General features: G+C 27.5%; 1 protein-coding gene across 1 annotated transcript; it reads right to left on the minus strand.

Moving 5' to 3' along the window:
* Positions 1-8,751: 8,751 nt before the first annotated feature.
* LOC114180771 (ethylene-responsive transcription factor ESR1-like) lies at positions 8,752-9,799 on the minus strand. The gene has a single exon (XM_028067066.2). The coding sequence runs from the start codon at positions 9,631-9,633 to the stop codon at positions 9,145-9,147; it is 489 nt and encodes a 162-aa protein (XP_027922867.1). The 5' UTR covers positions 9,634-9,799; the 3' UTR covers positions 8,752-9,144.
* Between the last annotated feature and the right edge of the window lie 8,501 nt (positions 9,800-18,300).

Here is an 18,300-nt window from a genome sequence, read left to right on the forward strand (position 1 = left end):
GACAAATAATAATGATCAATGCTACTTGATTCGTAGCATAAAAACTTGTCTCGTTTGTAAACAAGTATCCACCGCACGAGTATTCATTGAAATTAACATTAAAAAATACACTAACAATAATTGAAACACACTTGGACCGACAGTAGATTCATAGTATACTTAATTATAATAAAAAATAATATTTAATGTCATACAAGCTATAAGAATAAATCCAAAGTGGTATAATGGCAGTGGTTACGATAACCGTCAATTGCGTTAGAATTTCGTACCTTTTGTCTTATCTTTTATAGAAAATAAATATGTAATGACATTTCTTTTTACACCTTCGTACGTTTGTAATGTATTTTCATAAATGTTGAAATTTTTCTTTTGTTTTTGTTAGATGAAGGTTTGCGTAGTCTGAATACAATTTAGAAATTATTTTGAATGACTTTTAAATTATGTAATGTAAAAATTTGAATTTAAATATTTGTTTTAAATTATAATATTTAGATATCAATTTTTTTAGATAATAACTTTCGAACAATGCAATTTATAAAAATTAAAATTTATAAATTATACAATAAAATGTAAACTTCTATATTGAGCAATTTAAAAATAATATTCAGAACTGCAAATCTACTTTAGACCACATAACAAATTTATTTTGAAAATATATTTCAAGTTACTCAACTTAAAACATTTTTTTCCAAAGTTGACTTTTGAATCATATGATTTAAAATAGACTTATAAGCTCAGAAGTTGAATTTAACGGTCCAAAAAAATACACTACTAGATTCTACGATCTAAGGAATTCCCGGATCATGTAATCCACAAAAAAGAAGCCTAAAACAGAAAAATTAAATGTCTAAAGTTAATTTTGTCTTTTACGTACCTTCACGGGCTTGAGGAGGAAAGCATTGTGGTGCCTAGAATAAGGGGCTTTCTCCATGTACCCCCAATACTTTCTTCTGTACCACCAAAAGCTTAATTAATTCTTACTTTGCTCAATATTGTAGAAAGGTAAAGAGTAAATAAAAGTTAAATTTGATCTCAATTTAGAAATGATGAAATTGAAAATTAAAAAAAAAATGGACTGAAATGTAATAAAAATAACAAATATATGGACCAAATTGATATTCAGACAATGATTTGACACCTGTCACCTTACTGACTTGACACGTGGCACAATATTGACGTGACACGTGGCATGAATAATTTAAAAAAAAAATCAAAAATTAAAAAAAAAAAAATTTAAAAAATTTAAAAAATGTGAAGCTGACACGTGGCACATCTTTAACACCGTTAACTCTATACTAACGGAATGAACCTAATTGTTACACATTTTCAAAAATATGAACCTAATTGAGACTAAAAAAAATCTTAGGACCTATTTGAGATTTTTCAACAAAAACATGGAGAAGGGAGTATTTTAACCATATTTTTATATTTAATTTTTTTTAATTTGAAATAAAATAATTTAAAAATAAATCTTTAAAATATGAATTTGGTTTCAAAAATTCACTTTAAAAAAATAAATAAATCAAATTACACAATAAAAATTAATATAAATAAAGTGTCTTTCTAAAAGACAAATTTAAAGGAGTGATTTGAATATTTAACCTTTAAAAAATTAATCTATTACAAAAATAACTTTAACATCATACGTACACATAAAAAAATAAAAATATATAAAATCAATTCTAAAAATTTATTCCGTAGTTAATATATATTTCATTGATAAATTTATTTTGATCACTTAAATTTAGAAAAAAACTTAAATAAAATTTACTAATAATTATTATAATTATCAGTAGGTATCCACAAGTCTAATATCATGTTACTCATAATCACCTCATAAAAAAATAAATAATTAAATATTTATATTTACCGTGGATTTTCATTATAAATATTCATTTAATATCCATCATAAATTTTAATTACGAATATATGCGGGTAATGATTTTTTTACCATCCTTAGACTCAACCCTTCGTCCCTTGGGTTTCCAACCTCCACATTCAAGCTCGTGTACCCTCTATATCTGCAGGTTTTTATTACATTTCAGATCCTAAAATATATTTTAGATTGTGTAGAAGTATATAATTCATGGTACAATTTGAAATGTATTTCCGTAAAAAAATATATTTTAAATTGTACAATTAAAAATATATATTTTTTATTATATTTTGGAGTGTACAATTCACGATATATATTTAGATTAGAATTATATTTTGGATTGTATAATTTAATATAATTATTATTACTGTTTTTATTATTATTATTTTATCATCATCATTATTATATTTCTTTTTCTTCTTCTTCTTATTAATAATAATAATAAGAAAAATAGGAATTTTTCTACATATTGTCTAGATTTATTAATTTATTCGTAAAAAATACTCTTTTAATATTAAGAAGAATAATTGAAATATTTTAATGTCAGATGAGAGTACCAATGAAATGAAGACTAATCAGAATAATTTCATCAATGTTTAACAATTATTCTCTATTTATTGTCTAGATCAATTTATTGCATCTATTAGTAAATATACTCTTTTTATGTTGTGTTTGTTTTTAAAGATTTACCGATTAAGAGGATGTATGAAATTTGTTACTTCTAGGAATTAGAGCTGATTTCTATAGATAGATCTAGATGGATTTTAAGGAGAATGAAATACTTTTATTCTTGCATAGATGAAAAGATAAGGAGAGAAAAACAACTCAACAATTCGTAGTTAACTAATTATCCATTAATCTTTTTTATATATTTTTTAATTTAATAAATATGTTTTTACTTAATAATAATAATAAAACTAATAATAATTATATTTTATTTTATATTAATTTTAATCATAGGAGTAAAATTGTAATATAACAATTTTATCTATTAAAATATTATTTTATATTTATCACATTCATTAAGTTATTTACAAACTTTTATAAATTTTATCTTCAAATTTCTACACTTTCACCTCTAATCCCTTATAACAAACAACTTAATTTTTCCTTCTTCATCCCCTCAAACCAATTGAGTCACTCTTCTTTAAATCTATTTTTGGTAACAAACACACCCTTAATATTATTAAGAGTAATTTAAATATAATATTTTTCTTAAATGCATTCCGAATACACAATGTGAAATATATTTTCATATCCGAAAAATAAATTTGGATTAGACAATCCAGAAAACATCACTTTTGATGATGGACGGATATCATATTTTAATGGAGTGTAGAAAGGAAAAACCTGGTGCAGAAAACAATATCCGTATCTTAACTGTGTTGACCAAAAAGCGCCTAGTCCAAAATCGAAGGCCTAGACTAGAAAGAAAGGACTGGAGATATTTTTTAATTTGGGAAGTTTAAAACATTTTCTTTCTCAATAATATTTTCAGAAAACACATTTTAAACAGTCTGAATTATTATTAGAAGACTACGTACATAGACATAAAATTTTATAGCTGACATTTACTTATAATTTTAAAACTTATATTACACGTAAAATAAATTTATTTAATGAAAAATCATACAGTTTTCGTTTCTCGTAAACTTTCAGACTTAATCTACCGAATCAGAATTTTTGACTTAACTGATAAACTAATCAAATTTTAATGTCTGAAAAAAACAAAATTAAAGAAATCAACTTTATAAAAATTTATTTTTCGGGTACTTTTTTTTTTAAACTATTATTGGTACAAAGTATCTGTTTGAAAACTGTCATAACTATTTTTAATGAGTATTCTCTTTTAACTATTTTTCTGGTCTACAATATTCAATGTCACTTGGATCATACATTCGATAAATCTTCTTTTGCAGAGATTTGGCAAAATTTACTAGAACATAACCTTAAATATTATGTTTGAAACATAATTATTCTACAGATTCAAGATGGAAAATTCAACCATTTTTCTAGCTTGAATCGCGTTCAAGATACAATGCACAATAACAAGTACCTGAAAAAAAAAACAAAGTAGAAAAAAAATGTAAACTTTACACTTTTCTTAAAAAAGTAAAATCCATGCGAAAGAATACAACTCAACTTACGTGATAAACATTTTAATATTTTTAATATTTAATTAAATTTAATTTTTATAAAACATTTTAGTATTTTTCTTTAAAAGACATTTACTCTATCATATTAATTAAAATTAAAAAAACTTTTTCATCGATTTTTCTTTGCTTTGTACCCTTTACTCCTTCATCTAAATAATTTTACTTTTCAGTAGAGCTGTAAAAATGGGTTGGATTGAAATACTTTTACAAATTTCAATACGGATTGATTTTTTATCCGGCTCATTTATAATCCTGCTCACTGGGGGGCTCACCAACCTGCAGAAAAAGGGTTACACAAGTGTTTTTTATTAAGTTGGACTTTACATTTGGATTATATTAGGTTTTTTTTATCCAATACATAAATAATTTGTATTTTTTTTATTTTGGTTTGTATTTGGATTGTATTAAAGTTTATTTAAATTTTAATTAGAATTACAATTTAGTTTTGATTGAAAAAAATAAAAAATTGTATTTTTTTAATTAAGTAAGCCTGTGAGCCAACCCGTTTAACCCGTCAACCCGTGGTGGACCGGACCGGGTTCGAATTTTTTTGGCTCACTAAAAAGTGAGACGGATTGGGTTGACTCACTAAATCATCAACCCATGATGGATTGAGTTGTGTCGAATCGAGTTATCCGTTCTGACAGCTCTACTTTTCGATCTATTTCTATTCCTTTCTTATTATTCTTCTTCTTTTCTCCTCCCTCGTTTTCCATTAAGTACTTTTTTCTCTTTTTTTTTTATCAGCCATTAAGTACTTTTCATATCTTAAAGTTAGAAGTTTGGTTCTCGTATCATGCTTATTATAGTGCAAAAGTTCTCCACATATTTCACTTCGTGCTCATTTAGAGTTTTTTCATGAAAGACATGTAACTTCTTAAAATTCTTCTGAATAAGAAAATTAGAATATTTTACATTGATTTCTTTAGAAACATTACAATATTTTAATTCTATTATTACCGTATAAAATGTTATTTACTATAAAAAAAAAGAAGATTTGAGAACAATTTTAAAAATTTAATAATGCAAGAGGTTGCGCATGGTTTTAAGAAAGGTTTTATCATATAGACACTATTATAAAAATTGTACTTGTCGGTATATCCAAGAGAACAATGTTTTACATAATCTTAAACAATGATTTTTCCTCTATATAGCGATATGAGAGAGCACAAAAAGTCGTAGTGTTATTTTAAAGTTTTATACTTAACAGTGAAAAACAACGACCGAAAAATGTTAGATTTTGATGTCAAACGATCCTATTTAATGTACAAGTTATTATTAAACTCATTCAATAATTATTTAACATATTAATAATTATTACTAAAAATTCTTATATTATATGAGATTTTTTTTTTTTAAATTTGTTAAAAAAATTTGCAAAAAAAGACTTTTTTCTGTCATTCTTTCTAAGAATCTGAAATGATATATATTTTTTTCGTGGATAATTATTTCCTATAAAATTATAAAATTCGCAAGTATTTCTTACAGAATTTGTTGTGAAAAATGTTTTGTATAAAATATTTTGAAAAAATAATTGTAAGTATTTCTTACAAAAAAAAGTTCAAAATAAAATTAACAGGAAATATGAATTTTTTTAGTAGTGAATGACTTTTAAATATATATAACATATTTATATCTCAATTTTATTTAGCATACAAATATACAAATAAAATGACTCATAAATTTATTGTTTTAAGATTTTGGATGGTAGATAATGTATTAATTTTTTATTTGAGTTTGCTCATGACTCAATTGTGATGAATCTTTCTGTTATTTATGTATACAATCAATACATATTAATCGTCATTTTCAATTTTCAAGTTTTCATATTCATTCATACTATTATTATCCACTCTACAAAATAACAAAACAAATGATGGAATATTTTTCAATGTAAAAAAATTCTTTATAAGAAACATCACCAATATTTAATTCATGATACAATTGCAACACCAAATCAATGTTGCAAACATGATTATGATTCCTTGTAGGATATATAGTCTATTTTCAACTTTCATTGACATGACATCCCTAAAAACTTTTAACACTCTCCCATTATTTCAACTTGAACATAGAAGAGAGTCTAACATCAAAGAAACTAAATTTCTTTTTAGAGTTCAAAGGCATAACTCACATTAGTTAATGTTCTCACAATGTCATCAACCATCTTGATTTGCATTGTATTTTTACTAACTATACTACAAGTAGTGTCATTCTCCATTAAAACTTTATCACCCTCTATGACCATGACAAATCAATATGTGTTAGGAGTCATGTGAAAATCACATGTTGAATCAAGAATCAAATCATTATCATTTATATTTGGTGAGAGAAAGAATATTTTCACTATTTGATTTTTTTTGAACCATAGTTACTTTCCACCATACTGTGAAGTTCTAACTGTATCTTTCTAATAATCATGATATTTGTTGTTGTTCTTAATTTTGTTTTGTTGCTTGAATTTTCTTGAGGAACTTTTCTTCCTTCTTCTATCATACCTCTTATGATATTAGACTTCACGCGAACTAGTACCATTGTATGAATTATCAATACGTCTTTTTAATTCAAAAATTGCAAGATCGTTGTAATTTCCTACTTTAATAATAATTTTAGTAGATCTTTCATCCTAGCTTTTTGGAAAAGAAACAAGAAGAACAATTAGGTCCTCATAAATCAATCACAACAACAAATTTTTTTTAAATTTAGAAAATTTTGATTGAAATTATCAATATATTTAAGAATGACATCACCTTCATAGATTTAAATTGAATATAATTGTTTCTTCAAATAAACACGATTATATAGAGACTTTGTTATATATAAACTTTCAAGCTTTACTCAAAATTTCTTGAGAGTCTTTTATTCAAATACTCCTAAAACTTTATCAATCAACGATAACAATTTATACTATATACATATTTTTTGTTATTGCATTATCTCTTTTAGGGTAGATATGAGTTCAACTCACAATCTTTATTTTCCTTCCAATGTCAACTCACATTTTTATTATATGAGAAAAACAAACATTTTCACTTCTCACATTCTTTTTGCATGTGAGCATTTTCACTTGTCATTTACCTTATTCTTTTTAGTAAATTTCTCAACATCAAGCTTTACAAATATAATAGCTCTAATATCAATTTCTTATAACAAAATCATATTTGACATAAAAATATAACTATAAGATAGTTATTTTTTGAGAAGAAATCTTTGTCATTATGAAAATAACAAGACTATAAAGAAGAATTATCAATAAATTCTTTATCTCTCGATAAATTCTTTAGTCCTCCATATATATTTGTATTAGAATATAATAAACACAAACTCCCTTATGAGAATACTCTATATTAACATACCATTAATTTTATTACTACTTTATAACTATTAATTTTATAAGTAAATGAATTTTGTTAAAAATCCAAATACGAGTGGAAAGTATTATATTGAATAAAATTAATAAATTTGATAATAAATGAAAAATATTCATAAATTGTATTTTATATGGATGAACTCAAAACTTATTAGTTTTATAAAGATGAAAATCCAAGATGTACTCAAAATATGAGAAGAAACACTCAAATATCCCTTTCATTATATTAGTTATAGTGAGAATGAAAGCAGCTTATGTCATTATTAATCAATGTTGACTACTCTCCAAGAGATTAAGGTTCAATGTATTGACAATTTTCAAAACTGATAAAAAAGTTATAACATTCCAAATTTTGAACACAGTAAAATTCTTTTTTTTTTTGAACTTAAGTAATGAAGACTTTTGTATATATAATAAAAGTTACGATTTGATCTTCATCCTAACAAAATAAATGTTGCGTGAAACACGAACTTTTAACTAAAATCTAAACTTGGAAAAAAAAATATAAGCTTAATTAGATTACAATTTGTTTATGTGAGCAATTTTAAAAATTTATTCTTTTCAATAATTTAAAAGAAAAGTTTATCCATTCATTAAAAGAAAAAAAGCCTAGTATTCAATCTTGACCACGTTCGGAGTAGAATTATTATTCAGCTAAAATTTATTGTAGTAATGTTTTATAAACATGAGAATGAAATTTTAATTTTCTAAAAATTATAGAATTTCGTATTCAAACCTTATAATAACGCGGGAAGCATAAAATATTATTTGGCTAGATATACTATTTCTTGACAACCATGATTTATTGGAATAATATTGTTAGGTATGGTACAAGATTTTCGAACACATTATGATGAGAGGTAATTATAACTTTGTCACTCGAATTTTTTATTTTTTTACCTTCCTCAATAAAATAAAAATATTAAGAAAATATTCTTTTAAAAATAAAATTACATAGGAAGAAATAAACATCCTCAAGCCTCTGTAAAAGAAAAAATGTATTCAAACATCTCTTAATTCCTACAGAAAATAGATAAACAAGGCAAAATGCAGATGTTCATGCTCGTAACGGCAGCGGTCAAAAGGGAGAACAGCAGCAATGGCACGTTGAGTCTCATGCACAGTCTTCGCCTTTTTCTTCCTTTTCTTTTGTTTCTTTTTTCCATTTTTTCTGAAACTCGAATCGATTCTGCAGTTCTGCCTGCCCATTTTTGTAAAGTATTACCTTTACTTGATTTTGAAAAAAAAACAACTTTTACTTAATTTACTGTTGCTCACACAGATTGAACAAAAGCCATGCGACTACAAAACAACTGATACGAAACTTTCTGCAGAAAAATCCATTCATGTACAATGAATCACCACCCATTGGGTAAATCAGAGTTTGATTAATTTCAAGTTAACGGTGGTGAAAAAAGACCCAAAAAGCTTTACATTTAGAAGTTCGAGATACATATATAAAACCTGGACTTGCATATGCAACTGTACGTACTAACATAGGTTCAGTGATAATCCAAGGATGCAACAAACGACAAACAAATAGCTAAATCAACTGTAAACATATTCCCCAGCTGGTTTCTACCGCGATAATCAAAATGTTGCTCAAAACCTATAATCTGAACTGTACAACATCACAACAATGGCCATGTAGCACCCAAAACAAGTCATATAAACAAAATTCAAAGAAAAATATATAAAAGAAAAACACTAGGCCATCACCGCCGACGTTTTCGCCGGCGGCTTCAGAATAGCGGCGCCGGCAGATTAAGGTCGAACAAAAACGGCTTCTTCTCCTCCTCCTTGGTAACCACAAAACCGGCAATGTTCTCCAACTTGTAACCCTTGTACTCGGACCTCACCGGCGTCCCGGAAGCTGCATCCGTGGTGAAGAACAACGGAAGGCCCCAGAACTCGACCGGTGTGGCGAGTGGGTCATGGGCTGGGGCCTGAGATTCAGGGGCAGCGAGCACCGCGGGAGCAACGACGTAGTTGAAGTTGGTTTTGGCCTTGGGCCCTCGGAGCGTTCTGGCTGCGGTGTCGTAAGCCCTGGCGGCTTCCTCGGCGGTGTCGAAGGTTCCGAGCCACTTTCGGGTCTTTTTCCAGGGATCGCGGATCTCGGCGGCGAAGCGGCCCCAGGGGCGCTTGCGGACGCCTCTGAAATGGGCCTCTTTGGGCTTGGGTTTGGGCGGCGGCGGAGAGTGTTTGTTGATTGGAGGCGCGTGGGCAGGCATTGGAGAAGAGTGAGTGGGAGAAGATGGGATGAGAATGAAAAGGGGTTTTGTATATAAATAGGAGTGGGGACAGTCTGGGGTTTCGCCGACAGCTTCCTATTATCTTCTCTGTTTCCTAAATTTGGAACCTCCTTTCAATCTTTTTTTCTCTCTGCCCTCACTTTCTAATTCATCATTTTATCTTCATCCTATTAATGCATAAGCATAATTAAATTTTATACTGTTTGATTCCATTATCTTAGGGACACAAAATTTAAAACATGACCAAGTCTTTCTTTCATCAACAATTATTCGCATACTTGACCCAAAAAAACACCACGAAATTCTGTCATATAACCGAAGACTGTAATTAAAGTAAAAAAGAAAGAAGGTACGGTAAGAAAAAATGGTAGGCTGAAGCAATATATAAAAAGGGGAAGTTTTTTTTCTTTTGCATTGTAGAGAGATTTTTGTAGGATGAAATGGGGGAAGTGAAGGAGTAATTCAGTTGTGGTTACGCCGAATCTTGTGCAGGAGTCTGTATCTCTCCTCTTTACCTAAATTATAGACTTTTGTAACTTTTTGGACTTTTAGATGGAGAAAAAGCAGACCAAAGATCCCATACTTTTCACATTTAAATTGTAAGCTACCGAATTATTACTTTTTACTTCAACATGAGACCAAAGTGTTGAGACCAAAGTGTTATAAGTAAAAATATTTGAAGGTACTAGTTGTGTGGTGTGCAGGAGTGTGAAGGTAAAAAAAAGTGATAGTTGCACAGTTTTTTCCATGATTATGCAGAAGAAGGAGGGAGAGAGAGAGGGGGGGTTTGATTTGATATGATGGGAGGGAAGAAAAGAGAGCAGTAAAATTTGGGATTGAGATGATGAAACGATGAGGTGGAGAAGGGTGTTTATTGCGGTGTTACCAAAAGAAGACACCTCTTAAATGCAATACGCATTGACTGAGGCTGAGTGAAGAAATGAGAATATGTAACTACTACCTACGCCTACTGCTATGTATGTCTGGGCTCCCTCTATAGCGTCAAAACTCCAAATTTTTGTCCCCACCAGCATCCGTGCTGCTGCTGCAACGCAAACACTACCTAAAAACCCTATTCCTAAGGATGACATGCATTAATTAACATCAAAATACTCGGATCAGATCACAGATTCAATCACCACCAACAAAATCAACCATTCTTTAATTATATTTTGACTGCTAGGTAAGATAATGTCTCCTTCCTTTTATTATATTTGTGCTGCTTTTGTAGATAGGATGAATAATAATATTTTAATTTATTTTTAATTCATATTTTTTTTCAATTTTAAATTATCGCATTACATCGTTTTAAAAAAATCAAAATAAATAATTAAAATATTATTATTCAAATGAAGATTGGGTTAATAAATTTATCATAGGTTGTGTTAAAAGTTGGATTTAATGAAAACTATGTAATGTTAGGTCAAATATAGATTGGATCACCGAAGGGTATGATTGAAAAAATGTTAACTTGATTGATAACTAGGTTTGAAAATCCAATACGGAACCAGAGATAAGAAAAATGTTGATCAAATTGATAGGTTAAATACAAACCTGGAAGTAGAAAGAATGTTGTTTGGTTCGATAGGTCTAATATCAATTCTAGAATATGAAAAATGTTGATTGGACCGACAGGCTTAATACAGATATAAATATAGAAAAAATGTGGATTGAGTGATATCAATAAACTTAATACATATATAAAGATAGAAAAAGTGTCGATTAAATGGTATAATAGATGTAAATACATTTAAAAGATGTTAGAAACTACAGTGGAATAATAAATAAGACACATTAAAAAATGTTTGATTGAGGTAAATAAAACATTTATAGAATTTTAGGACTAATAAAAATTCTGATGAAAGTACAAAGAAAAATAATAAAAAATGAAAAAAGAGGTAGATCAATTTTAAATGCTTCTGCCCAATAGATAATAGTACTTGTTGGCCAGAACAATTTTCATGGAGTCTTTTCCCCGATAATTACTCAGAAAATATTCTTAAAAAAGTGACAGATAAAAAAATGTATTTTTAATTATTGTAAACGAGTTTTTTTCTTTTTGTTAAAAAGTGACATTGAAATGAGGATTCTGATAAGGAGATATACAGCCTGTTCTTTTAGCTTATGGGGGATACCACATTGATGGGCTATAGAAAATTCTTGTGTTTTTGGCAGACCAAAAGTCTCACGTCCACATAAATTTTCATGGAAGTACATACTCGTCTTCATAGTCCAAAGATATAAAACATCATGGATAAACTTTCGAAGGAGCATTTATAATTTTTAGAGGGTCCCACTTATCCGTATTTGTTATATTTCAAATATAATTAAGGAATTTTATAATTAATTTATTAGTAACTATTTAAAAATAAATTATAACAAGTTGATAATAATCTTCAGTATATTTTTCATATGATATTAAATTATAACACTATCATAAAATTCAATAGAAATAGAATCATTCACTAGTATAAGATATAAGACTATGAAAATTTATATAAGAACATCTTAATAATAAAAATATTTACTTCAACTCATACTTTTATGTTTTTTTTTTTTTTACAAATTCCTTTACATAATACTCTTATTTTGTCATTCACTTATTAATTTAATATAAAAGTGAAAGATCCTAGAAAATGACGTTTTAAAAGACAGTGATTTAAAAATAGTGAGACTTGATTATTTTAATATTAAAAGATTTTAGTATAAATAGAATTGTTATAAATGAGTTTCATATTTTAAAACACACTATCTCTCTAGAAACCACTTTTCTAGAGTTCTCTGACTTCTCTCTAGAGGTTTTGTCTCTGTGGTTGTCTGATTGAAGAACCGAGACTGTAGGATTGATCCTCTCGGCGAGCTCTTCAATTTGGACCGATCAGTTTCTCCATTCGTGTAAGTTGAGTTTCCGCTCTCTTTTTTAGTCTTTTTCTGTTTTCTTTTGCATGTGAGTCTTCTTCCGCTTGCATGCAACGTTTTAATCATCAGTATGAGTCTCTGCTGATCAATGATCATAACGGTATGTCTTGGTCGTTCTTGTGATGTTTCTATGTGTAGATAGAGCATCCTGTAGAGTTAGAGGTGTTGACGTTTTTAAGACGTTGACGTTTGTAAAGCTGTCTAAACAGGATAACAGGTAAGGGAAGCTAACTGTTTTGCTTGAATTTTGTATAGAAATCATCCTGATGACTTTGAATTGCATGATTGAGTGTTGTATGAGTGCTTAAACCATGTAATTGAGTGTATGATTGGATTGTGCTAGATTTTTGGATTGTTGCATGTGAGAACAGATTGGGAATCTGGTATTTTCGCCTAAGCGAGCACCTCTCGCTTGAGCGAAAACACCAGAAACTTATCCCTTGTCTCTGCGCGAGATCTCGCCTAGGCGAGCTAGTCTCGCTTGAGCGAGAGTCACTCTCGTCTAAGCGAGACAACTTAGCTTGAGCGATAATTCGCCCAGAGTTTGGGTTGTTCTATGTTTCGAGTCTCGCTCAGGCGAAAATGACTCGCCTAAGCGAGAGAGCCCTTTCGTCTGGGCGAGATCTTCTAGCTTGGGCGAGAACCTCTGCAGCTGAGTGTTATTTCCCTTGTTTCTAATGGATGAAGCTATGTTTAAATGTTAAAATGTGAACTTAGTTTTGTTATGACTGGTAATATGTGTGGTGAAATTGCATGAAGTTGGAATATGAGAAGAAGTGATTGAATTAGAATTTCAAGGGAAATTCAGAAGAGTATGTTAGTGTGTGTAAGGACATGAGGACTCCGTATGGGTTGGTATCCTGACGCTCCAATAACCATTAAGGCTCATGTATAGTGTAATAGATTATGTCATGAGGAGTAGCAGGAGGTCCTAATCTGTGGACCCGATTCAGTCACAGACGCGAAAGGGACTTACCTTGGGAGTGGTTGGGTGATAATCCCTTGTGTCCAAACTCTGCAGAGTTTGGGAACCTTCACAGGTGCAAGCCACCCAGAGATCCAATGTCGCTTACATAATCCGGATATCGAGTCTATAGTAATATATCTAAATTGTGTTTCGGGTGGTCTATGTGATTCTGGTGAAAATGAGAAAGATTGCATGATTTCTGTTTATAATTGAATTGTATGATTCCTTTAATCAGATCAGCTTACCCTTGTTTTCTGTGTGTCTGTCTCGTGTTGTATGTTTTCCTTTTGCGATGATCACCTATTCGGTGGGAGCAGATGTGGTTGCAGTGTCAAAGACACTTTTGGAGGATGAAGAGCCTTCATTTTAGTGTTGAGGATGAAGTTTCCAGTGAGAGCTTTATCAGTGGTTAGTTTAAGTATAGAGTTTATTAGTTTAGTTTAAGTGTATATGTGATATATATATATATATATATATATATATATATATATATATATATATATATTTTTATAGTCATATCTTTTGTAAGACTGTATTAATATATTGTGTACACTGTTTTGGAACTATGATGAAACTCTCTATTTTGTTTAGTTTTAAGCTGCTGGAATTGGGATGTTACAAAAAGCATTATTGTTTTCATGCATAACTTTCTAAGACTATAAAAGAAAAGGAAATATATATATATATATATATATATATATATATATATATATATATATATATATATATATAAAAGTGCCGATAAAAAAATACATAATATTAAGTAAATCAAAAGCAAGAGTGTATAATAGAAATGTAATGTCATTTATACCTTGAATCATGAAGGAATTCATGTAAATTTATGATTCATTTATTCAGATCAACTCAAGAACATTTATGACATTAAAAACACAAGGAAACGAAGAGATGAATCCGGAAAGAGAAAAAAAAAGTGTGAACAAAATAATATAAAGAACAAGAACTTAAAAAATAAAAAACAACAATGTGATAAGAAGGAAATAGAAAAGGATTGCGGAGACTTAAGGGAGAAAAACAAGTTACTTGAAGATCATCTTCAAGGTAAGACACATGACAAAACAACCACTCTCACAAAATAGTGAAGAACTTTCCTTTTAATTTTTAAAATAATTAAGATTTTTCATTATCATTTAAAAAATAATAAAGAATTTTCTTTCTAATTTTAGACTAACTTTTCCCTATTTTTTTACATGTAGCAAAAATCAAATAAAAATATAATAATTTCCTTCCAAAAGTACAATTAGGTTTGGCATAAGAATTAAGAAAGAAATATTTAATATAAATGTGAATTTTAATAAAAATAAAAATTTAAAAATATATAACAAATAAATTTGGTCAATTTGGAGAGTAATAAAATTGGAACCAAATTGAACAAAAATATCAAAAATTAGGATTAAATCGAATATAAGTCACTACATTGATACGTGACAATGATACTAACTTGACATATGACAGTGACACTAGCTTGACACTTGGTATTAACATTGTCACATCTCACAATTTGGGTTTGCCATGTGGACAACCTTTTTAAAATTAAAAAAAAATTAGATTTTTTTTAAATTAAAAAAAGATCACAAAATGACACATGATAGTTACCGTTCACCGTCCGTTAACAATTTAAACAGCGTCTATGACAAGGACTAAATTAATCTCAATTTACAAAAATTATGACTATTTTGAACGTTTAAAAAATTGAGAACCAAAATTAACAAAAAATAGGAAGCAATGATATATTTAAGTTAAACTTAAAGATATAAAAGAATATATAAAAGGATTAAAAATATAAAAAACTATAATTAAGAAAGTAACATCGTAACAAAAGGAAATACAACATGATTAAAGAGACTTATAAGACATAAGAACAAATCATTTAAAGATAATTTTTAAAATAAATATATTGCTGAATTACCACTCAAAGGTTAACATATTAAGATAAGACTCGTCAAAAATAATTATTATAAAAGATAATTCTCTAAGTTCTTAAAAATTTTATGTATTTAAATACAATTTAAGAAAAAATTACTATATTTAAAGTCATCAATGTCTTCAAACTTTAAATAAAATACAATACAAATATCCAAATCACCCAAAAGCATATTTTCCATGTGTTTTTAGCTTTCACATACCTAAAATCCCAGCTTAGACTTTAAATATTCCATTGAAACCTATTTTAACCCATACAACAACAAATTAAATTCAAATTAAAAAAAATTACAAATTGTGAGCCGAATAAAAAAAAATTATACTATGACTTTCCTCGTTCGATTCTCATTGTTTATTTGTTATTCTCTGACGCGATCCAATCTAATGTGAATCATTAATTTAAAAAAAAAGAAATACATTAATTATTAATTAATAATATATATTAAATTATGTCATAAAGTAAAAATTTAAAAGTCAACAAAATGAAAATCATAAAATCATAATATTATTGTTAAATGGGGTGGGGGAAATAAATAATTTATTTCATATATGACTCTTGAGTCAAGCTTATTTTCATTTTAAAATTTTTAATTTTGAAAGCTACAGTCACAATTCCAAACCTACTCCATACCGCGATCAGACTGCATCTTCCGGTCAACGTCAAAATACAGGTCCAGCCACATCTGTCCCTCGTTGTACAAATTATTGCAAAGCAAAAGTGTCATTTTCTTTTATTTATATCACAATTATATATATATATATATATATATATATATATATATATATATATATATATATATATATTGTTTTTCATAAAACTAGGTGAAAATCTAACTGAAAGCTGAAATTTTGGTTAACAAAATAAAGGTTGGTAGCTAGAAGTAGCAAGTTTACATACTAATCACTAATGAAAAGTCATTGAATTAATTTTTTGAATTATAAGTATTTGACGAAATTATTAGTTAAAGTAGCTAAGTATATATAAAATGGCCTATTTATGTATGTTTATAACAATTTTATATAAATCTTAATTTCATTGATAAAATATAGCTTCAAGATATTTATAATTTTAATTAATTTAAGCTTTTATACCTTTTATTTAAAAATAAAAGTTTTTGTTGCATTTATTTTATTTTTAATTGTTATATATTTCTTCATATTCTATATTAACCATTAGTTTCATATTATATCTTGCAATATTTCTTTTCAAATTCAAAATAAAGCAAATATAACATATTTAAAAATGGTTATAATACATTCGTTAGGTTAATTAATACAAGAGTTAAAATATCCTAAAATATAACGTTTAAAGTATAAAAAAATGTCTTGATTAAAATACATGATATAATATAACAAATATTTAAAAAATAATAAAAAACAACTTTACACTGTTAACAATATTGGTATATGGAATTATAAGTTTGAAAAACTAAAATCAGTATTATAAACCGTGGCAAAATTTCATTGAAGTGGGGTGGTTTTGGTTTCTCGTGTCATTAGATTCATCATTTTTCTCATAAAAATAAACTCAAGACCGTGTTGTTAGTGATTAAGAATGTGTATTTATTATATATATTTATTTAAATGCAAAATAAGAGTATATGTAAGTGTGAAAGAGAATAAATTCTAATAATTTAAATAAAGATTTAACATTAATATTACCCTTAGTCTGAATTTGACATCTAAAATCATTCGTTGAGATACATATTATAAATAATATAATAATAATAATAATAATAATAATAATAATAATAATAATAATAATAATCTAAATGTATGCAAATGATAATAAAAGTAGAATAAACTTATTTTTTGTCATTGAAAATATCTTATCGGGTAAAAGATAAGAACGTCTACTTTAATGTAAAAAGTAAAAAATTAGTAAAGCCATGAAGAAGACATATACTAAATCTTGCCTTATAAGATTAAAATTAAAACTTAATAAGTATGTTAGAAAAATATAAAAAAGGTGCATGTTATAGCTAAAATAAAAAAAAAAAACTATGTTAAGCGTTTCAAATTACTAAAACAAACATGTAAAATCAAACAAGAAAAAAAAGTTATAAACTAGTCAAACAACATTCGGAACCTAACCTAAATAAGACAAAACATTTTTAAATAAATAGAATATTTAAAAAAATCATTTTAAGTTCCTTTTATTTTTTGAGAAAAATATAAAATCTTTTATTATAAAATTTAGTGGAATTATTTGAACCTATCTTCTTTATCCATTTTATAAATACGTTGATTCAAGTTAACTTGGCATGTTGCACAACCAAGATATTAGATCAATCTAACGCATCAAAAGTTGATGAATTAAATAGATTAATCTATTCTATTTTTAAAATAATTTTTAAAATTAACATATTAATTTATTTTATATGTTTAAAGGAATATAATTCAAGAAAATTAAGATTCAATAACTAAAAATTAAAGATTTAATAGAATATCATACCAATTTAGTCTTCAATTTCATTTTTTTTTTTGCATTTTAATATTATTTTCTAAATAATTCTAAATTTTTATATATATATATAATACCCATAATAAATTAGAAAAGAGTTAATATTATCTTTATAATTATATGCCTTATGTTTTTGGGTGAATTGGTACGTCTAATAAATTAAAGTGTAGGCGTAATTAGCTAAATCTAAATTTTTAGATCATTAGAAGAAGAAAAGTTATTCCAGTTGGAACCAAAGTCCTGATGAACCGAATTAAGTCTCCATTATATTTTCTTGACTATGTCGAATTCCAACTTGGCAGATGACCCATAAATGTCGAAGCAAAGAATAGAGATTACGGAACCCTAAAGGTTC

This window comes from Vigna unguiculata, chromosome 1 (genome assembly GCF_037176805.1).
Source record: "Vigna unguiculata cultivar grain cowpea cultivar isolate G323 ecotype 2 chromosome 1, ASM3717680v1, whole genome shotgun sequence".
Taxonomy (NCBI): domain Eukaryota; kingdom Viridiplantae; phylum Streptophyta; class Magnoliopsida; order Fabales; family Fabaceae; genus Vigna; species Vigna unguiculata.

Bases quoted from the DNA above. Each gene is read 5' to 3' on its own strand.
- LOC114180771 (XM_028067066.2), bottom strand. From the start codon at position 9,633: ATGCCTGCCCACGCGCCTCCAATCAACAAACACTCTCCGCCGCCGCCC.